Source organism: Corvus kubaryi, unplaced genomic scaffold (assembly GCF_017639235.1).
Source record: "Corvus kubaryi isolate FWS band 111438036 unplaced genomic scaffold, C.kubaryi_AGA036_p1.0 37284, whole genome shotgun sequence".
NCBI lineage: Eukaryota > Metazoa > Chordata > Aves > Passeriformes > Corvidae > Corvus > Corvus kubaryi.
The window spans coordinates 6,263,711-6,283,998 of NW_024581088.1; the positions used below are offsets into that span (position 1 = coordinate 6,263,711).

Here is a 20,288-nt window from a genome sequence, read left to right on the forward strand (position 1 = left end):
GTGCTGCAGCAGAGGACAGGGCTGCTGGGGACAGGATTCCTGCCCTGCACCCTCCCTGCCAGGCAGGGGGACAGGCTCTGCCTGCCCATGCTTCAGCACACTCAGTCCTTTGGTTTATGCTATTAATGCTGTTCTCTGTATGGGCTCTGTAATGAGATTATCTGCTCCCTGCTCGTTAAGTCACTGTCTTGGCTTGAATTAGCTCTATTGTGGAGATGAACTTTCGGCTCACCAGCAGCAGCCAGCAGAGCCCCAGGGCTCACTGAGAGAGCCTGTCTGACCACTGCCTCCCCTGACTCATCCCAGGTGAGTGTCAGCACTGTCCCTGTCCCCCTCCCCAGGCCTTGCACACCCCTGAGCCTCCCCTGAACCCCGCAGCATCTCTGCTGCTCAGCTCTAGGCTGTGCCACCCCCCTGTCCTGCAGCATTCACAGTCTCAGCATCACAGAATTGTTTTGGTTGGGTCGAACACTCTGGCACCTGGGCATCAGAGGTGATCAGAGAGAAACCCACAGTGGGCACAGCAAGACAAGCAGAAGGCACTGGAGCAGGAGTCCTGCACCACAGCTGCTCCAGCCACACCAGCCCCAAAGGAGAGGAAAGCACCCTAGGGAGCGGGAGGTGGATGGAGGGGGTGTGCAGCCCTTCCTCGAAGGTGCTTAAGAGGGCAAGAGCCACAGGAGGTGAGCTGCTCACCTGTGCCAGCGGGGACACCTGGGTCACTGCTGTCAGTGACACTGCTGTGGATCAGCCCAGCTCTCTGCCCCCGTACTTTATGTACACATGGTTTTTTCCTACCCCATTTTTGGGTGCCTTTCTGCAAATCCTCAAAGAGTACAGAGCCCTGCAGGATGAAAAGGAGCTCCCAGCCCTGCTGTCTGGGCTGCTCTCCCCAGGAAATAAAATCAGAGATATTTTGTGGCAGGAAGGAAACGCCCACACTAACAACAGCAGGAGCCCCACTCGTGTCCCCTATCCCCAGCCTCGCTGGTGGTACCTGTGCTGGTGCACTCACCACAGAGTGATGAAAGAGCAGCTCCCAGGACTGATGAAGCTTCTGATTGCATAACATGTCCACAAAGTCTTCAAGGAAATAACCTGGGGTCAGGGAGTCCATGAATAAAAAGGGGGTCAGGAAGGGCTGTGCCAGCGAATCCCCCCTGCCCCAGTGGGCTCTGCACCTGACTGGGCTGGGCAGCTCCCCCAGGGAAGTGATGGTCACATCCGTGTGGGTGGGAAGTCACACACAGAACAGGATCACACACAGCAAAAGAAGGAAATTGGTGTGTTTTGAGTGCCTCTCGCAATCACTCTGTACAACATACTCCCAGGAAGAGGCACCAACTAACTCCACCAACCCCATGTGGGCACGTTTGGGATGCCCCAAGGCCTGGCTCCCCCCGAGGACGGTGGAGGGCAGCCCGGTGCCCAGTACCTCCTGGCTGCGGGTGCCGTGGGACAGAAAGGAGCCACTGTCCTTTGCCAAGAATAGGGCGATTGTTTGAGGTGCCTGAGACATCGCGACATGGCTCGAGGGGCTGGTGTCAGGCACCGACGAGCGCGTGAAGACCCCCCGGGGGACAGAACAGGGTTCAGCCCACTCGCCACACCTCACCTACAGACACGGCGACCAGGCTGTGCGCCCCGGGCGGGTGTGTGCCCACCAGGTCCTTGGACAGCTCGGGGTGGAGGTAGAACCTGTGGGGAGAGAGACTGTGAGTGTCAAGCAGTGCCTCTGCTTCCCCATTTCCATCCCAGTGTCCCCAGTACCCACCTGGTGCTACCGACCCCCCCCGGAGACCTCTTGTCGCCCTGCTCCACCCACAGCCACCTGTTTTCCCTGGAGACTCCCTATCCCCTGGTGTCCCTCGGACCTTCCTCCCTCTCTCAGTGCCCCCCAGTCTGCAAGTCCCCACGCTCCCCAAGGTCCCCAACACCCCCATTTCCTTTCGTGCCCCCTTGGCCGCAGGTTCCCGTCGGGGTCCCTGGACGCCCCATTCCCTCCCAGTGTCCCCCGGGAGCCCGGTGTCTCTCCGGGGCTCCGCGGTGCCGCTCACCCGGCCAGCGCCCCGCCGCCGCTGAGCACGCTGTGCGCCAGCGATGTCCAGATGTTGCGCCACTTCCAGCGGTTGCGCCGGGCCGAGGGCGGCGGCGGCACGAGCCGCTCCAGCCCCCGGTTCAGCAGGCGGAAAGCGGCGAAGGAACCGGCCACCACCAGCAGCCCCGGGCTGAAAGCCATGGGCATCCAGCGGCCCGCTGCCTTCCCCGGGCTCCCATGGGACCGGCCTCGCTGCCCGACGGGGTCCGCCTCGCCCAGCCCCGGAGCCCGCCCTGGGCAGCGGCACCGCCCCGGGCACCGCCCCGCCCTGCCCCGGCCGCGATGCGCATCGCCCGGGCGGGGGCACAGCGAGCATCGCCCCCGAGGGGAAGGGCCGGGGGCCGCCCCGCTGCTGGGGCTGGCAGTTCCCGCATCCCCCCGCGCAGGGATGCGGACACGCAGCGGCAGCGCTTCCCGTCGGGGCGTGGGACACGGAGAGCGGGAGGACGGGAATTGAGCCCCCGGGGATGTATCCGCCTTCCCCGGCATCGCACGGCAGAAGCGGCGCCAGCCTGGAGCTGGCTGAGAGCGTGGCACGGAGCGGGGAACGCGTGTCCCGTCGCTCTGCGGGAGCTGGGGGCACTTCCCTCGGTCCCCGGAGGTTCCTCCCCCACTTTGGTGGCACCGGGTGGCCGAACGCCTCGTCCATGAGGTGCTGCGGCCGGTGCTCCTTCACCTCAAAGCATCCCCGGCAGGTGATGCCCGTCACCGTGATTGTTTCCTTGGGCAGAAGCTCTCCAAGCCACCGGTCACCCCGAGTCAGGACCCCCCCAGACCACACCACCGGGGCTGATCGGCACACCGAGCACGGAAAAACATCTGATTGCCTTGCCTAAAAATGCTCTGCTCTGTTATCCCCCATCCCCCTGTCCCATGTCTGATCCTAAGAGGAGCTCCCCTGATGTCTGGGATACCCCAGCTCTGCTGTCTGGAGGTTGTGGAAATTCACGATCCCGTAGCCACAATTTTAGTCCTACCCTACAACTATGCTGCTTTTCCAGCTTCCCGTAATTTGATCTCTCTCTTGTTGCTTTTTGATGTCTCCAGCAGAAGCTGCTGCACAGCCCTCGCTTCCCCTTCTGCCGCCGGGATGAGTCACGGTGTACACACGGATTAATGTCAAACTCTACCTCTCCTTTGAGGTATTAATTTTGGATGAAATCTTCTACTTCCTCTTCGCTGAAACAGAAGCGTGTGGAGCCTGAGCTCTTAGTTGCTGTCCTGGCTCTGGGGTGATGGACACAAAAATATCAAGTACACATGGATGGAAGGGACGCTGAGTGATTAAATCGAATTGGGAGATGGGTGAGGTTCTTTTCCAACCTAAACGATTCTGTGTTTCTATGATAGTCCCAATTGGTAGAAAAGCATCTGTTCATGCTGCACAAATCTGCTTAAAAGCCAGGCAAGACAATGTACTTTCATAACAGTTACGTGGCAGGGAGACACTGCCTGAAGTAGTAGGCAGCCCTGAGTACTCAGGAGATTTTAAATAATCTCGTGTATTAGGACTCGAGGGATCACACAGGCTAATCTGTTACTGAGAAGACCAAATGCAAAGACATTTTTGTTCAGCATAAGATGTGCTGAGGAAAGAGAGATGTGCCTTGGAGACGTGCTGGGCTGCTCAGGGCACTGAGGAGAAAAAGCGTTTAACAATTAATTGAGTATAAAACTGCATAGAGCCGGTTTCCAAATGAGAAGTCATCCGTGGTGTTTTAGCCTCAAAAAATCTTGACTGCCCCTTTCCCTGGTGACACCTCTGCCCTTCACCTGCCTGCAGGGAGAATCCCAGACCATGGAATGCCTGCAAGCCCAGCCCCATTTCCCAGGGGCTCCTCTATTTGTGGTGTGTTTATCCTAAAGATGAGCATTCAGCCAGGCTCGGGGACAGGAACAGTTAAAATATTTCTGGAGACTGGAGAGCTTTTACCTACCACTTCTGCATGGGAGGAATTTAAGCCGTGATTAATTTAGCCTCTGATTCAAGGACTTTGATCCCATTGCTAGAGCACTACCAACAGTTACATATAAACTACTTTTTGGTTCATTTTAGCCCAGATTTTACTTAACTTTACCAGGGCTTCCCATTGAGCTGTAGTTTCTTACAACCCCGATTCCAGCCTTTTCTCCTTGTCTTCCTTCCTCTGCAGCAATGGCATTAACCGGGGGCGGTTTTGGAACTGGAGACTTCCAAGCCCAGTTACAAACAAGTCCCTTGACAGCAGATCAGGCCAAATATTCAACCACACGCCACAGGCTCGGGAGCCAGGCTTGTCCCAAAAGAACCCGAACGCAAGAGCAGCGACGGGAGCTCCCGGGCGCAGCTGCCACAAGAGGTCCCTGCACGCCCGCTGGAGAACGGGGAGCCCGATCCGATGGGATTCCTCACTCCCACCTATTTGGAGATACTGCCTTTTTCACCCAAATTTCCAGAAGTTTTCCGGCTGTCCCCAAACGACCTCGTTTTCTGCGGGGAGGCAGCTCAGCCTGGTGCCGGGTGGCTGCCGGTGCCTGCTCCCAGCAGGGCTGGGGACTCCTTGCAGATACCGGCAAGGACGTGCCCAGGTCCATCCCATAATACCACGGGCACCACAGCTAATCCCATAGCGGGGGCTTTCCAGCAGCACTCGGGGTGTAAATCGAGGGTACGGAATTTTATTCAATAGCTGGACAATCGTTTTTGTCTCCCTTTCCCAGGCTGGAGTTTCTCAGCAGCACAGCTGAGAGATGAATCCGTTTTCCACAAAAAAAAAGCTGACAGTTTAGTGGTAATCCACCATAGGAATTCTGCCAGTTGAACTCTGTCGCCCCTAGATGCTCCCCACTACTCCTGGATGGGGGTTTGGGTGTGCTTTTTGCAGTTCCACCATCCCTTCTTTAATGAGGAGCCCACTCTGCTCCCAAATGCCACAGAGGACTCACCGAAGCCAACAAATGTGGGAGCCAGGCACAAGTTATGCTCCTGTTTTTGGAAAGCCTCCCTCCCTTAATCTGCCTTTGTGCATCCAGGGAGTCATAAAACCCATCTGCTCACCTAATGCCAGACCTGGCTCACACCTGAAGTAATCTGAGGAGTTCAAGAGCTCAAAACAAATCAAGCAGCTTGGCTTCCAAACTTTAATTAGCTGTTGTCTCCATCCCTCTCTAAACTGTGTCACCACTCTGTCTGCTTAGGCCATAAGAAGTCAGATATGTAGGAATGCTTTATATATCCACATCTCCATTCAGGAAGTCTGGAACTCCACACTTATGAAAGGATCTACTGTGCAAAATGCAGGTTCTGCATGGCAAAGCATGCCCAGGCATTGCAGAGGCAGCTGTGGAGAGAGCTGAAATCAATTCAGACTTGAGCATCTACCCTTTCCAGCCAGGAACATTTTCCTGATGTGGAAGCCGGATATTCTCCAGGTAGAACTTGCTGTGGACATGGGAGAAAGGGATTTCAGTCTCTGTGAGTGTGGTGAGCAGCTCCAGGATTTAATGCAAGAAATGCCAAAATGTGCAGCACTTCACCGCTGACCTCAGGACTTGAACTCATCTGGCAGAGGAAATCATCTGCGCTTGCACCTCAGCCTGTCCATTCACCCTGGCCAGGCCTGCAAGCTCCCTGTCCTGAGGGAAGGCTTTCCCTCCCACCTCCCACTGTTTTCACCAGCCCTGCAGGTGTTCTGCTGCCCAGGCTGCTCATCCTTCCTGAGATCATTCCCGCAGTACAATATCTCCTGGGAGCTTTACAGAATCAGGATGTTCTGGTGCCAGATGCCAGCTGCAGACTGGGCACAGCAGCTGCCTTCTGCAGCCTGGCATGTGGGGATGTTCCCAAACCACCCAGGCAGAGTCTGCTTTGCCCATGTGATAAATGACCCCAGGGCAGGTTGATCTGGATACTCTTCTTTTGGCCTTCCTCCTTTTTCCCAGGACTGGAAGGATATTTTTCTTTTCCTCAGGACTTGGCACAAGGGACTTGTTGGAGAAACCTGTGTTGACAGCAGTGTCCCTAAGGATGCTGCAGGCTCGGCTGTTTCTCAAGGGCTTGGGCTGGAGCAGCTGTCATGAACCGGTGGCACGAAGGATGTGCTCTCTCCTCACTCCAGCTGCACAGGTATGCCATGGGATTAGCAAAATTCCATTGAGAACACACTGACTGGCAAATCCCCTCCGAGCACAGCAGCACGGGCAGTTCCTTACAGTTCTCTGCTTCCAGCAGCTGCCATGCCCCAAATATTTCAACTTTCTGAGCAGTTTATGTGCTGTTATTAGTGAGGTTTCAGGTTCCTTCTTTCCTTTTGCAATGTTCACCGTGGAGAAGTGGTGCCAGGTGTCTGCCAGGCCTGTGTCCCATCTCTCACCATCACCAGACACGAATGCTTAGGAAGAAAATGTGAAACACCACATGTAATTATTCTTACCCTGTAAGCAAATCCATCCCACTAAATATTTCCTTTTCCTTGTCTTCTTCCCTTGTGGGATAAACATTTTTTTCTGTGTTTAATTCACCAATCTCAAGTTTAAGTAATTTTTGATGAATATGCATGTGCTTTATGATTACCTGACAATGCATTTATGACTACGTGGGGTTTTTTTGCATTTCAGACAGGTTAAGAATGAGTCCTCCAAGGTGGAAGCACATCCCAGCCCTTACACCCAGATCAGCATCACACCCTCTGAGCCCACTCAGTTCCTCCTATTTTACAAATACAAGCACAGGAGCTTCCCCGCTGCATCTCCTGCTGCTGTTGGCTCCGCAGCTTGGAACTGGTTAGGTTCCCTCCTGAATTCTCTTGTTATTAATATCACAAACCAAGCTGTTCTGAGAGCAGTGCCCCATTAATCACTTCAGCTCCGCTGCAGGTTTCACCTCGCTTCCTCTTCCTGCCACTGAGCTGCTTTCCTATGATTTGACTCTGTGGGTGCTGCTTGTTAAAATCAGCGGGTCTGGTAGGGCAGAGAAGGGCCCTGAGCTGGGTGAGCTGGGAAAGAGGTGGGAAAAAAGATGCATCCACACAGCCACGGCATGAAAAAATGTGCTACACCAGCTGATGGTGGTGGGAACTTGAAGGGAGGAAAGTTACACCCCTTAAATCCTTGCCTCTAAACCTGAGTTTTCTGGAGGGCCAGCAACACCAAGGAGACACAGCAGAAGTGAAGGTACCTAAAATAAAATCCAAGGTCAGCTCAGCAGCTCGTGTGACTCAGCACCAATGTGGGTGGCAGATCAGCTCACAGATATCTGATGCCCACCTGGGCTCTGTGGTTGAGGGCACCACTTCCTTTTCCTCTCTTCTTTCCTGTGTTTAATCCTGACTTGTGCTACAAGCAAAGTAATGAACTCTAAAACCCTCTGAGTAACCACCTCTGGTTTACCTAAAAAGGGCCAAAAGATGTTTACAGAGCATCTTCCTGAAAATCTGCCTCCAATCCCATCCCAGTCCCTCGAGGGCATATTGTGTGTTCCTGACACACACCAACATCCCTGCAGCCAACCCAACCTTCTCTCTGAAGGGCATTCAATGCCCTTTTCCGCTTTCTATCCTTTGTCAATCACCTTTTCTATATCCTATCATCCTTGCCTCTGTCAGGCATTTTGTTTTGCCCTTTTCCTTTGCACTTTACAAAAGCCTTTCCTGGGTGCTCGGCTGCATCCAGCAGCATCCATTGGCATCCAGCAGCCAGATCTGCTGCGCAGCCCTGCAGTGCAAATGTCCCTGCACAGGACAAATGTCCCTGCTCCACCTGCCTCATCCCAAAGCTGCACGCCTCTGTACCTGCCCCTTTGCCTGTTCGCTGCAGATTTCCATCTGTGAGCAAAGGTTTTTCCAGCGATTTCTGCTGAGTCAGAGAACGCTCAGCGAGGGCTGCTGCTCCTCCACGTGGGAACGTGCTTCTGGGGAATAATTACAGAGAATTTAAATACGGACATTTGGCAGCCAAATTGCTTCACATTCAGGCTCCTGGCCAGGAGGGCAGAGCCCAGAAGCTGCTCATTGGTGCTGTGAGAAAATTCCTCATTCCTGTGCCCATCGTGGGTGTGCAGAGCCCGTGGGCTGGGATTATCCGGACACGGCAGTGTCCCGGTATCCTGCTCTGTAGGAAGGGGTGCTCACGGTTTACAGGGTTCCATGAATTGAACTGCTTCCCAAATAATCCTGCCTGCACTTATCCAGCATCCTGCACGTGCCTTCTTCTCCGGGTCATACCCACTAAAGGATTTTTATCCCCCCTGCTGCTGGATTTGGGAAGGTGCTGCTGGCAGGGAGCTGATCCCTGCGGATCTCCTGTTCTGCAAGGGAGATGATGGAAGCAGGCTGTTAGTAACTTTTTCCCCCCTTAATTTTTGAGGCATATTTTAAGTTGTGAAACATATTGACTGTGAAATACAGATAAGAACAAGAGGAGACACAAACAGTGTAGGTGTTACTCCCGGTATTTTGCAACTCCCACTTCGTTGTAAAAATAGCACAGCAAGCAGCACCCTCCTGCTCCATGCCATCCTTCACGGGCCAAGGGATGATGGGATCGTGTGCCTGGACATCAGTGACTGAACCAGGAGCAGAGCTGAGATTTAAGGCACGTGCAGAGCTGCTGAACACTTCATGCTCCTTAAAATCAACAGAGAAAAATCCTACCCGAAGATCAAATTAAAGAATTTTAAACGTTGTTGAAATATGTAAAAAGTAGCAATAACATTCCCAAGTGCTGCAAAAATGTGTTGTGTGGAGCTGGAATGCTTTCCATCAGGAAAAGGGGCAGTGGGAAGGGACCGTGGGATATCACTGCATCCCCTCGAGTTTCTGGTCGCAGTGCCCACGACACACCCCATCTTTACACCACACCTGTGCCATAATTCCTATGTGCCCTCAATTCTTTTGCAACTCTAAACCCCAGCAAAATACCCTTAATTAGGCCCAGGCCAGTTGCAGAAATCAGATAAAACTCCCTGACAGGCAGCTGCTTCCAGGAGCCACGTCTCCTGATGGATGGGGATGTTGTGCAACTCGGGGAGAGCATCACCAGCCGTGGGCTGGCAGTGGGCAGAACATCTGTGGTGAGACACCAGGGTGCCACCTCACAGGAGAAAGTCGCAGACAGAAGCAGTGGTGGCTCTCTGACCTGGGGGATGGGTGCCTGAACCCCCCTGGCAGGACCAGGTGAGTACCCACTGATGCTTCTTTTAAAGAACCTGGGATTGGGGCAGCGGTGCAGTGGGGATTTGCAGGAGCAAGTCACCACCCTGCACTGAAACCTGCCTTGAATGACCTTCCTCTGCTCCATTTCTTGCTTTTTTCTCTCCAAAATAGAGAGGGAGATTCCTAATCAGCCTCTCAATGACTGCTAAGGCAGGGACAGCATTAAGGACCAAGAGGTTTGACTGTTTTCTAGCCCAGGAGGCATTTTGGGCAGGAATTAGTGCTTTCACAGCAATTACCATGAGTAACATCTCTGCACAAATGTTGGAGAGGCTTTGGAGAGGCTGAAGCATCTCTTTAGACCCAATTTGAGGGAGACATGGGATATGGCAGCAGCACCTCCCCATAAATAATTGTATTTGTTTACAAGAGCCATTAATCACATCTGCTCTGCAGTTGAGTTTAATGGGACTCGGGGCTGAAAACAAGAAGTTGGTTAATTCAGAGGAGAAAAGGGCAGAGGAACGGATGTTGGGTTCAGACACAAAATTCAAATGGGTGTTTTCCACCAGTTGAAAGTCATTTTGCTGCTGCATCAGAAATTTGGGACCCCTTGAGTGCCTGACATCGACCAGCTCCCAGCAGCCACCGGCATGGACGGCGATGACACCGTCACCGCCGAGGTCTGCAGGGAGGACGACGTTGGGGATGGACAGTGAGTACCTGGGGGCAGTGGTGGGGATTTAGATGGTTCTGTGCCCACCTCTGCACCTCTGCACCTCTGCCCCAGGCTCCTGGAGGTGATGGTGGCTGGCTACCCAGTGCTGCTGGTGAGGAACAGGAAGGAATTCCGTGCTCTGGGCAGCAAATGTCCCCACTACGGTGCCCCGCTGAGCAAAGGTAACCCCAGCTCAGGGCAGGGGGAAAAGAACACATTGGGGAGGTTGGTTCTCACTGCCCAGCTGGGGCTGGGGGTTCTCTTGCAGGGGTTTTGAGAGGGGAGAGGCTGCGCTGCCCCTGGCACGGGGCCTGCTTTAACATCAGGACTGGAGACATCGAGGAATACCCTGCTCTGGACTGTATCTCCTGCTTTAAGGTGACTTCTTGTCCTCTCATCTGGGTGCCTCTCACATTCATTCTCTCTCACAAGCTCCATGTCCCTGACACCAACTGAAAGCCCCCTGCTCTGACCACAGCTCTGTCCCACAGAGCTTCAACACAAGGGATGATCTTTGGGGTGGTTTCTTGGGATTGTGTAATTCCCTGCCCTAAAGCTCCTTTCAATGAAAGGTGATGCTGTAGATCCTGGTATCCCTCAGAGTCAGCACAAATGCTTTTGGAATGAAAAAGAGGATTTACAGCTCTTCCTGAGTGCTCTTGGGATGAGAAGAAAAGCTCATGAGCTCCTCAGCATCATGTGACATCCAAGATCAGAGTCAGAGACAGATGGCACACTGGACCAGGATCTCCCAGGAGAGCTCCTACCACAACCTCATGGATGCAGCACTTAAAAAACCTCTCCTTTCCCTCCTTCAGGTAACAGTGGAAGATGGAAAGGTGTTTATTACAGCAAAAAAGAAGGTACTGGCCTTACCTGCTGTCACTGAGCACAGGCAGCACCTCAGGCTGTGTGTGACTTCGGCATTTTGCACTTTGTTGCAGGACCTTGAAAGCAGCCTGAGGGTGAAGGATGCAAGCAGGAGGTGCCTCCTCAACAAGAACACGATGCTGCTGCTGGGGGGAGGTCAGTGAAGGGATCTTCCCTCTCCACACACACTGGGAGCTGCCACTCTCCTCTCCAGGGAGGACTGACCTGCTCCTCCTCCTCCTCCTCCTCCACAGAGATGTGTCAGAGGGCTGAGATGAGCATCTCTTGTAGGTGTGGCTGCCCTGGTGTGTGCAGAGACTCTTCGCCAGGAGGGATTCACTGGCAGGATCATCATGGCCACCAAAGAGAAGCATGTTCCCTATGACAAGTCCAAACTGAGCAAGGTTCGTGTGTGATGAGGGCAGGACTGTGCCCGGGCACCACGTGTGACATGGGCCACACTCGGGGCCAGGAGCACTGGAGTGAGCAAAGCAGGAGTGCTGAGGAATCCAAGAGGAACAGGGGTGTTATTTCCAGGGAAACATCTTCTTCCTCCTGGAAAGTCTTTGATCAGAGTCAACATAAGCTGATGGCTTTATCTCCTTTTATTGAGTTCTTCCCACTAAAGTTTGATGGTTTTTCTGAGGGTGGGGACAAGGTGGTGGGGCGGTGTGGGGAGCTGTGATTCACTAATGCAAAATTCACCTCTTTTGCAAACTGACTCCCCAGTGAACACTCCAGGACAATTGCTGCCTGTAAGAAGTGCTTCATTTCATGCTTTTGTTGTGTTTCCAGGAAATGAACTTGAAAGCCGAGGATGTTTACCTGAGGAAACCTGAATTCCTCCAGGCCCAGGGCATAGAGTTCTGGACAGAGAAAGAGGTACCAGTGCAGCTGAGCTCAGTCCTCAGTGGGTGATCCTGTTTCTGCCATGGGGAGGGTGTAACACTGATCTGTGTATCCACGGATGGACCTGTGGGAAGTGGGAGAGAGGACCTCAGCATCCCTCATCTCACCTGAGTGTCCAGAAACAGGGCACACAGGCACAGGCAGGACAGAGAGTGGATCACAGGTACCTGTCTGCTCTGTGCCCCCTCTCTCCTGCAGGCAGTGTCAGTGGATTTCCAGAAGCAGAAGGTTCACTTCATGGATGGGTCCTCTCAGAAGTACCACCAGCTGCTCATTGCAACAGGCAGCCAGTGAGTGCACAAGGTGTTTGCCACACACAGGATTTTAGGCAGGACAACATTGGGAGGTGGAGGTGGAGGTAGGAGATGAGATAAAAGGGCAGAGTGGAATGACACAGCTGTGGGTTTGTGCTCCTTTCTTATTCTTTCTGTTTAATTTATATCATGAAATGCATCTGGATTCTCTCTCTTTCAGCTCTGGTTTCCTCAAAGTCCCAGGTGCAGACCTGCAGAACGTGTGCACGCTCCAAACCCCAGAAGAGTCCAGCAAGATCTTGGAGCTGGCAACTGGAAAGAATCTGGTGATTGTAGGAGCTTCATTCATAGGTACCAGCCTGGAGTGGGTGTCAAACCATCAGTGAGAGCCCTCAAACCCCCTTCTGTTTCGTGTGCACATGAACCAGAGGCCCTCAGGGAAGGGATGTTCCTTCCCTACCCGGCTGGGATCCTCCCTGGAGCCCTGTAGCTGCTGGGGGTGCTCGTTACACAGCACACACTCATTCTTTCCTCTGATAGCCAGAAACTTTGAGAGCTATAAACAATTGCTGCACATGGACAGAGGGAAATGTGCCTTATGAAAAGGTCACTGTCCTCCAGAGGAGCTGGATTCCCCAGAAACACTGGGAAAGCAAGGGGCTAAGGCCCAGAAGCTATTCTGTACATAACCAGGAGCTATTTTGTACATAACCAGAAGCTATTCTTTGCATTTCCTGATATCCAGGTCTGTGTGCACAAGAACAAAGCATGGGGGGAGCTAAATACCTCAGCCCAGAAATGCACAGCAAAGCAGTTCAGCACTGGCAGCACATCAGATTTGTTCTCCTGGAAGAGGAGAAGGTTTCCAAGGGTGCAGGTTCATGCTTGCAGCAGGCTTACCTTGGGCATGCCTCTTCCTTGCAGGAATGGAGGTGGCTGCCTTCCTCTCAGACAAGGCTGGAAACATCTCAGTGGTGGAAAGAGAGGAGTTCCCTTTCCAGCACACCCTGGGTCCTCAGGTTGGAGGTGTCACCATGAAGGTTAGGAAAATCTGGGGCTGATTTCTAGGATGGAGAACACATGGTATCCAAGCAGCCCAGGGATCCACATCAGCCCAGGAAACCTCGCCCCTGTGCTGAGTCATAACTCTGCGTGCCCAGCCTCTGTCCTCACCCACAGCTCACCCACGAGCTCTGCACACATGGCTGGTCCCAATCTTCCCCTCCCCACACATCACATTCTTCACCCCAAACCCACCTCATACACCAGTCCTGACCAGGACTGCAGAGAAAAGCCAGGCTCCCAGGCTGCCTGCACCAGCCAGGGACACAAATGGAACCTCCCTGCAGCCTGGAGCAGCAGCAGAGCTGCCTGCCTGGGTTTTGGCTGGGTACAGCTGTTTTTATAGCCTGGAATTTCCTAATGAATACTCAAACCAGTCCTTTTCAGATGCTGCAAAATAAAGGGGTGAAGTTCTGCATGAAAACAGAACTCTGTGAGCTGAAAGGAAGGGATGGAAAGGTCAGTCATGCCTTTGTGATCCCTGAACTGCTAATTTTAGGGGAAAAAAGCCCAAGTTGAGGTATAACCCAGTGCCTACATCAGGCTTTCCTCTCCCTTGTCTAGACCCTCCCTTCCTTTTCACTGAACACAGCTCTGGGCTCAAAGGGCACCAGTAAGTGTTCCTATCCCAGGGACAACAGTGTGGTTTTCTTTTACATCCCCAGAAACACACATTAGTTGGACAAGGTGATCCGAACCTGGGGAATCAAAAAGCCAGCAAAGGGCAAAGCAGCAGGGAGGCTGTGGGAATTAGGACAGAGGTTTTAACCCTTCGTTCATGATCCTTCCTTCTTTCCTAGGTTGCAGAGGCTGCTCTTGCCAACGGAGAGAATCTCCCTGCAGATGTGGTAGTGGTGGGAATAGGTAAGAGACCCCAGCTGGGAGAGGGAGGCAGCTTTGGGAATGGGGAGAACATCCAGCATGCCCAGGGCATCTCAGTTCATTTCCAGGGCACCATTCCCTGAAGTCTCTTTCCCACTCTGTTATCATCCAGCCCTTCCTCTTGGCCCCAAGCACCTGGAAAAGTCAGCAGCCCATGAGCACACACTTGGCAGGAGGAAAGGAGCTGGTTATGCTCTTGCTGTGCCTTTGGCTCTTGCTGAGCTCCACAGGTCCCTGCTTTGTTCCCAGAGCGTGCTGTGTCCTGGGCCCTGGTTTTATTGCCCCTTTACTGGCTCAGCACCAGCTCAAGCACAGCTCACTGCTCCAAGTGCTCTGTTCCAAGCAGGAACTGGCACTGTGGGGCCAAATTTCCTCCCCATCCCTGCAGAGCTTTCATCCCTGCTCCTCTCCCCACAGGGTCGACCCCCAACTCCACATTTCTAAAGGGCACCTCCATTGCCAGAGATGACAAAGGTGCCATCCTGGTGGATCTGGTGAGTGCCAGCTGAGTATCCCAGGTCACAGAGCATCCCTTCTCTCTCATCACTGCACTAATTGCCCTGTGTCCCACCAGCACATGCAAACCAACATCCCGAATGTCTTTGCTGCTGGGGACGTGGTCACCTTCCCAGTAGCGCTGCTCGACGGGGACAGGTCCAGCATCCACCACCAACAAGTGGCCGAGGCCCACGGTGAGGGCACAGCCACATCACTTCCCAGCTCTCTTGGAGATGGGAACGGGACAGAAGAAACAGCAGGAGACACAGGGAACAATTTTTAAGGACCTGCAAGAAAAATATTCCCTCTGTTGGCTCATCCCAGGTCACTGTGCTGCTTTAAACATGCTGAAGAGAGGGAAGGAGTTGCGCACTGTTCCTTACTTCTGGACCACGTTGCTTGGGAAAAGCATCCGCTATGCAGGTAGGAGGGGGCAGAGAGAGGGGAACAGAACTTCTTCCCTGCCCATCTGCTCACCTACCCAGCTGGGTCTGGGGCTTGTAAACACAGTGTGGTTGCAGAGTTCACCTGAAGCAGCTCAAGCTCTAGACTGGCTGCCATGGTGAGTTTGAGCCCTGGGCCTGGAGGTCACCCAGAGCTCTTGTTCTTTGCTGATGTCCAGTGGCTTAGAGGTCACAGAGGAAGAACTTCCCTCTCCAAACCCAGGAGAGGCTCAAAGGCAGTTCTGCTTGTCCAGGGCCTTCATGTCTGCTCCCCAGCCCTGTCCCAGCCCCTGTCCCCTCTGTCCCCACCCACACTGGCTTCGAGGTGGGATGGGTGGCAACTGCTGTGCCAGGGCTCCCTGAGCAGGTTCTCTCTCATAGGCTGTGGGAAGGGATACACGGACACTGTTGTGAAGGGCAGCCTGGAGCAACAGAAATTCCTGATCTTTTACATCAGGTGAGTGAATCCATGGCCAGTCCATGCCCCGGGAACAGGGCCCAGTCCTCTCTCTTACAGCCTGCAGAGATCCCACGGAGGCTCCACATCCCATGGCTGTGCACTAAAGGCAGCTGCTGGGTGCTGAACCAGAGAAAACCAAAGCAGGGCAAGGAAGGAGAAGAGAATGAACCCAAATGATGACACCAGCTGGGCAGAGAGCCTGGGACACATCTCTCCGTCTGCCCCATTGCTCCCAGGCTCAGTGCCCAGCTCCCAGCATTGCCAGGCAATCTGCCATGAGTCCCTGTGCATCCTGCAGCACCAGCCACCCTGCCCTGAGCCCTCTGAAATACAGCTGCTCCCTGGCCACTGTGCCATGGGGATGCTGCTATGCTGAGCTTTGTACTCTGAGAAGATCCACATTCTTCCTCTTTCCCTTCCAGGGATGGCCATGTGACTGCAGCTGCCAGCCTGAACTGCGACCCCATGGTGTCTCTGATTGCAGAAGTTTTGTACTTGGGGAAACAAATCTCCAAAGAAGAAGCAGAGTAGGTGACATCCTGACTGAGCTGGTGGGTGGCTCTGTGCTGTTCCCCATGTCAGCAGAGCCCACTGAGAGACACGAAACCAAGAGGAGTCACTGCAAATCCCCAAACTACCTCTCATTTGCAGGGCCTGTGACATTGGCAACATCCCCTCGCTGGCACAAAGCTAAGCTTGGTGCATGCCCCTCGTGAGGGGCTCACAACCAAGTGTTAACAGCTCCACATCCTCCCACCCTGGAGAAATAAAACCATCAGCAAAGCTGAACCCAGCACCTGCATTTTGTGTTTGCAGACAGCCTTTGGCTGTCCACTCGTGCCAGGCAAAGCACAGCAGAGCTGGTGTTGTTCTGGGCTGGATGAGAGGAGGATGCCCATGACCTGAGGCTCAGCTGAGGCTCTGAGCATCCACACATCCACATCCACACATCCACAGATGCACCAGCCAGAGATCCACCAGCTCCTCCTGTTCCTTCCCGGTTGGCAGGGAGCTCTCATTTAGCACACCGGTCACACTGACCTTCTCCTTTGCAAAAACACATTTTCCCACCAAGGGGAGCTGTGACCGAGACAAGCTGCTCTCCCAGCAGGGAACGAGGTGGGCTGTGTGCGGGAACTTGCACAGAATACCCTGCCCCTAAGGACAGAGGGATGCCACCCAACCTCTGAACCAGCAGCACCTGCTGGCAGTGTCACTGCTGTCTTGAATATTGCATTAGCTGCCGCAGCAAGCAGCCAGCCTCTGGCAGAGAAATCCCAGATCCAGCCTTTCCTGTGTCTGCACTGGATGCTTGGAGGAGGTGGCCAGATGCTAAAGAGTTACTAGATTCTTGCAAGGCAACAGCGAGCAAGGCTGTGCTTTCTACAGGAAACTTTGCACTTACTCACCAGTCACATGGGGCTTTGCAGGAGGAAGGGTAAGTCCCAGGAACCAGGCAAGTTCCCACAGGGACACTCACAGCCAGCCCAAACCCCCTCTGGTTTCACATGAAGTGCAGGATAGCCAGAGCCTGAGCCCTCTGCTCAGCAGGTGAGATACTGGTTTTGTGTTAAACACCCAAACCTGTCCTCTGGCCCCTTCTCACACATGAATTTGACCTGAATTATGACGTTTTGGATTTCCTGATCCCACGGGTTTGGTGCTTCTGCTCAGGGCAACTCTCCGCTCTGAAAGAGCCACACCTGACCCAGGAAAGAGCTGGGTTTCAGCAGCACAGGTTGTTCCTTCGTGACAAATCTACACGTTCCCCGTGAGGCACATGGAGCACACAGCTCCCATACAGATCAATCTGTGCTGCATGGGAGGGGGAGCACGGCCTGGGAGCTGCTCCTCCCTGCCCTCAGGCACCCTGCCCATGACTTTCTGCCCCTCGATGATGCCCTCTGGGATGTGTTGGGCACTGAGCAGGTGCCAGCTGTTTTGTTTGGACTTGCAGCAGGGCAGCTGTGGTGGAAGAGACGGGCTCTGCCTCAAGCTGGAGGAACTCATCCAAGGGCATTCAGCAGTCCCACTCCCTCTGAGTGACAACCACCCCGAAGAAACTCAGCTTCTTGTAGTCATCAGCAAGCCCACACTAAGCACAGCAGCTTTATGTAAGAAGGAAAGACCCCAGGACAACAGACTTATTCTACTTCTCCCGCTTAATGGACACCAGGCCACTTTCTGTGCTTTGCTGGGTGCCAAAGTTTGAGAGCAGCCCTGCCTTGGGCAGCTGGAGCCTGGGCAGGCAGATTGAGATTGTGCAGACATTTCAGCACAGGGCTGTTCCTCCCTGCCCGCCCTCGGCGCTGGGATGAGCTGTGCTCTTCCTGGCAGGCCCTGAGCAGCAATGCTTGGACACTCCCCTGATTCCCATTCACCAAGACAGCCTGGGAGTTGGTGGTCCCAGGCCTCCTGTGGGAAAGCCTGGGGTGCAGAGGCTCCCTAGAGCCCTTGCTGGGCCCGTGGAACTCCCCTCTCACTCAGTGCAAGGCAGGGACTTCTCCAGCCCTGGAGAGCAGCTTCCAAGTTCCTTCCAGGGCAGCCTTCTGCTTCTATTCACCAACAAGCCAGAGCCTGGACCATGGAGGAGCCCATTAAAGTTCACCTCGGGGTCTTAGGGGGTTCCAAAATACCTGGAATCCAGGCACCACAGCCAGGGCTGCCTGGCCTCCCAGGGACAGAAGTTCCGGGAACAGCTGTCCGGAGTCGTGCGTGACTCGGCCCTGAGTCACCCTGTCCCAGTAGCCCGGCCGGCCCCACCGCACCCAGCCCGACCTGCAGCAGGGCAGCGTGGGTGTGGAGCCAGCCCTCTCCCCAGGCTCCATCCCACTGCCTGGCATGTTGCAGGATTAATCCAGCTCCTGAGCTCAGCAGCAGGTCAGACCTGTGGGCTATGCCCAGCCTTGGCTCACCTCTTTGGCTCGGGACGAACCCAAGGCATCTGAAGGATCAACCCTTCACCTGCAGATCCCAGACTGGCATCAGTTGGGGGCACAGCTCTGGTGCTGTGCCCCCACCCAGGGTGTGCAGCCCCCACCATCTTCCCACCTGGTCCAGGCAACCCACAGGCAACAAACTTCCTAGAACTGAATAGTTGAGCAAAACAACGTTTAATGCCTCTTTTGGTCTCCTCTAGTCACTTCCCAGCTCAGTGCCACCCCACTGAGAGGGGGAGAGTTTGACAGCCCTGCTGGCACAGCTGCCTGGCAATCCTCCAGCCAAGGCTCTGTCTGGAGGCTGTGAGGAGACTTTCTTCATCCTGGTCAGACTCATCCTCAGCTCTCCAATCCTCAGGACGCTGCAGAATGGCTCATCCGGGTCGCTCAGGGCATGGCTCTGGCTGGCATCCAAGGTCCAAGTGATGAGAAGAGAGTGGCTACATTCAACAGTTCTTCAACTGGCAGCTTTAGCTACTGGAGAAGGACATAAAGCTTGCCACTGAAGAACTGGTGCTGGTTAGCCAGGAGCAGGGTGGCACGGCCGCATCTGGGAAGGGAACGCACATTTCAGAGCCAGGATCGAACTGTGCCGAGCTGAGCTGTCACCCACAGCAGCCACAGCTGCTCCTTTCCCCCACCCCGACAACAATCCTGATCTATCGCTCTGTCCTCTCCCCAGGGCTGAAATCCCCCCAAAGCAGGGAATCCAGAGGCAGCTCCGACCTCAACTGTCCCCATCCCTCCCTGCTCCCAAAGCAGGTGGTGCGTGAGCTCCAGCACCTGCAGCCAGCCCTAAACCACGAGCGAGAGGCAAGGAAATCCAAGGCCATTTCTGCTGGAAAATAAGAGATAAGGCAACCTGCTCCAGCAGGGCCCAGTGGCCGCGGCAGGGAGGCCGCTGCAGGTAGGGGTTATGGCATTCCCAGGGCTCACCTCGGGCATCCATCAGCACTGGCAGGGTCCCACCTGGACAGGAGCCAGCCGCTTCCTGACAGGGAAGACACTTTGTCAGGCGGCTGCTGCCAAGCCACCGGTGGGGGAATTTCGGGCAGCTCAGCCCTTTTCTGAGTCGTTTTGTTGGAGGGCCAGGACACCAACCCCAGGGCTGGTGTGGGACTCCACTGCTTCCCTCTCGGCGTGGGAAAAAACCCCTTTTTCACACCGCCCAGCGCTTTAGCTGCTGCGGATTGAGTTTTGGGAACCTCCCGGGAAACTGGGCACGGTGGGTGACAGATGGCAACGGGAAACATGGGAAACCCCCGGGCGGCCATCACGGCATCCTCCCACCAGCGTCACCCCAAAGGCACTGGGGACCCCGGCGGGCCCCAGGCCTGGGCGGGCAGCGGGGGAGGCCGGACCCCGGTGGGTGCTGCGGGGCTTTCGGTGCGGGGCCGGTGGCCGGGGCGCAGCGGCGGCGGCGGGGCCCGGCGGGGATGCCGAGCATTCCTGGCGTGCCGGGTACATCTGGTCCGGATTCCAGCGAGCTGGTCCCGGCCCTGCTCCACCCCCGCCGGCCCGTGAATCAGCACCCGCCGCTGAAGCCGCCGGCCCCGCCAGCACCGGGGGCCCCGCCAGCACCGGGGGCCGACGAGGGGGGTTCCCTGTCGGTAACAGGGTTCCCACCCACCCCATCTCAGCACCGACAGACCCCAGCGGCTCTGGTAAGGGCCCCGGTGGGAGCTCGCCCCGCTAATAAAAAACGCCGTGCCCCCAGCTGGTGCCCCCCTCCCGGTATAACCGGGTCACCCCCCCTCTCCCACTGTCTGTCCTCTCGGTAAAAGCAACTCCCCCCTAACGGCGGCAGCTCTCCCCACACCGCTCCACGGCAAAGCCGCTCCCTCCAGTCCCCCCCGGGACACCCCGCCGCCCTCCCGGCCCTCCGCTGCCCGGGATGCTCCGCTCCGTGCCCACGGCGGGGAGCGGCCGCGGGTCAAAGTCTGTCCAGTCCGGTCCCGGAGTGAAGGTCACCCCCGGGGCGGCCACCGCCCGTCGCGGGGAGGCCCCGACCGCAGCCCCGACCGC

General features: G+C 55.2%; 3 protein-coding genes and 2 long non-coding RNA genes across 17 annotated transcripts in view; 1 reads left to right on the forward strand and 4 right to left on the reverse strand.

Moving 5' to 3' along the window:
- PRPF8 (pre-mRNA processing factor 8) overlaps positions 1 to 2,221 on the reverse strand; it is a 24,474-nt gene extending 22,253 nt beyond the window's left edge. The window contains exon 1 of the mRNA XM_042026121.1: positions 2,216 to 2,221. The gene's annotated coding sequence lies outside the window, so the exon portion shown is untranslated. The remainder of the gene's footprint in view (positions 1 to 2,215) is intronic.
- The window catches only part of TLCD2 (TLC domain containing 2), a 4,844-nt gene extending 1,843 nt beyond the window's left edge, over positions 1 to 3,001 (reverse strand). The window contains exons 1-3 of the mRNA XM_042026173.1: positions 2,058 to 3,001; positions 1,616 to 1,698; positions 1,016 to 1,098 (exon numbers count right to left, since the gene is read on the reverse strand). Of these exons, the coding sequence (XP_041882107.1) occupies positions 1,016 to 1,098; positions 1,616 to 1,698; positions 2,058 to 2,587 (696 nt within the window). The 5' untranslated portion in view covers positions 2,588 to 3,001. The remainder of the gene's footprint in view (positions 1 to 1,015; positions 1,099 to 1,615; positions 1,699 to 2,057) is intronic.
- LOC121663657 (apoptosis-inducing factor 3-like) lies at positions 205 to 16,113 on the forward strand. 13 transcript variants are annotated; one of them, XM_042026147.1, is made up of 19 exons: positions 205 to 306; positions 3,146 to 3,403; positions 6,049 to 6,203; positions 9,801 to 9,943; positions 10,019 to 10,128; positions 10,215 to 10,324; positions 10,765 to 10,809; positions 10,891 to 10,972; positions 11,108 to 11,220; positions 11,612 to 11,698; positions 11,924 to 12,015; positions 12,200 to 12,330; positions 12,904 to 13,019; positions 13,429 to 13,500; positions 13,842 to 13,905; positions 14,341 to 14,417; positions 14,498 to 14,615; positions 14,746 to 14,983; positions 15,246 to 15,740. In XM_042026147.1, the coding sequence occupies exons 4-19, from the start codon at positions 9,882 to 9,884 to the stop codon at positions 15,499 to 15,501; spliced, it is 1,773 nt and encodes a 590-aa protein (XP_041882081.1). In that variant the 5' UTR covers positions 205 to 306; positions 3,146 to 3,403; positions 6,049 to 6,203; positions 9,801 to 9,881; the 3' UTR covers positions 15,502 to 15,740. The 13 variants fall into 13 exon arrangements, 12 of the variants coding, with proteins under 12 accessions (XP_041882081.1, XP_041882082.1, XP_041882083.1 ...); XM_042026148.1 differs by having other exon boundaries at positions 208 to 306; positions 3,149 to 3,403; XM_042026152.1 differs by lacking the exons at positions 205 to 306; positions 3,146 to 3,403; positions 6,049 to 6,203 and adding exons at positions 7,970 to 9,249; positions 15,747 to 15,851; positions 15,976 to 16,113 and having other exon boundaries at positions 15,246 to 15,321.
- On the reverse strand, positions 7,900 to 12,965 carry LOC121663676. The gene is made up of 3 exons (XR_006015709.1): positions 12,880 to 12,965; positions 10,823 to 12,338; positions 7,900 to 7,985 (listed from the first exon to the last, which is right to left on the reverse strand). It is a non-coding gene; the product is annotated as an uncharacterized LOC121663676 (long non-coding RNA).
- Positions 16,114 to 18,418: 2,305 nt separating the features above from the next.
- Positions 18,419 to 19,958, reverse strand: LOC121663674. Its single transcript, XR_006015708.1, has 2 exons — positions 19,200 to 19,958; positions 18,419 to 18,813 (listed from the first exon to the last, which is right to left on the reverse strand). It is a non-coding gene; the product is annotated as an uncharacterized LOC121663674 (long non-coding RNA).
- Between the last annotated feature and the right edge of the window lie 330 nt (positions 19,959 to 20,288).

Excerpts from the sequence above, each read along its gene's own strand:
- LOC121663657 (XM_042026147.1), top strand. The coding sequence starts at position 9,882 with ATGGACGGCGATGACACCGTCACCGCCGAGGTCTGCAGGGAGGACGAC. Across the intron at positions 10,810-10,890 it reads TTATTACAGCAAAAAAGAAG|GACCTTGAAAGCAGCCTGAG; the intron begins GTACTGGCCTTA and ends ACTTTGTTGCAG. Across the intron at positions 14,616-14,745 it reads ACAAGTGGCCGAGGCCCACG|GTCACTGTGCTGCTTTAAAC; the intron begins GTGAGGGCACAG and ends GGCTCATCCCAG.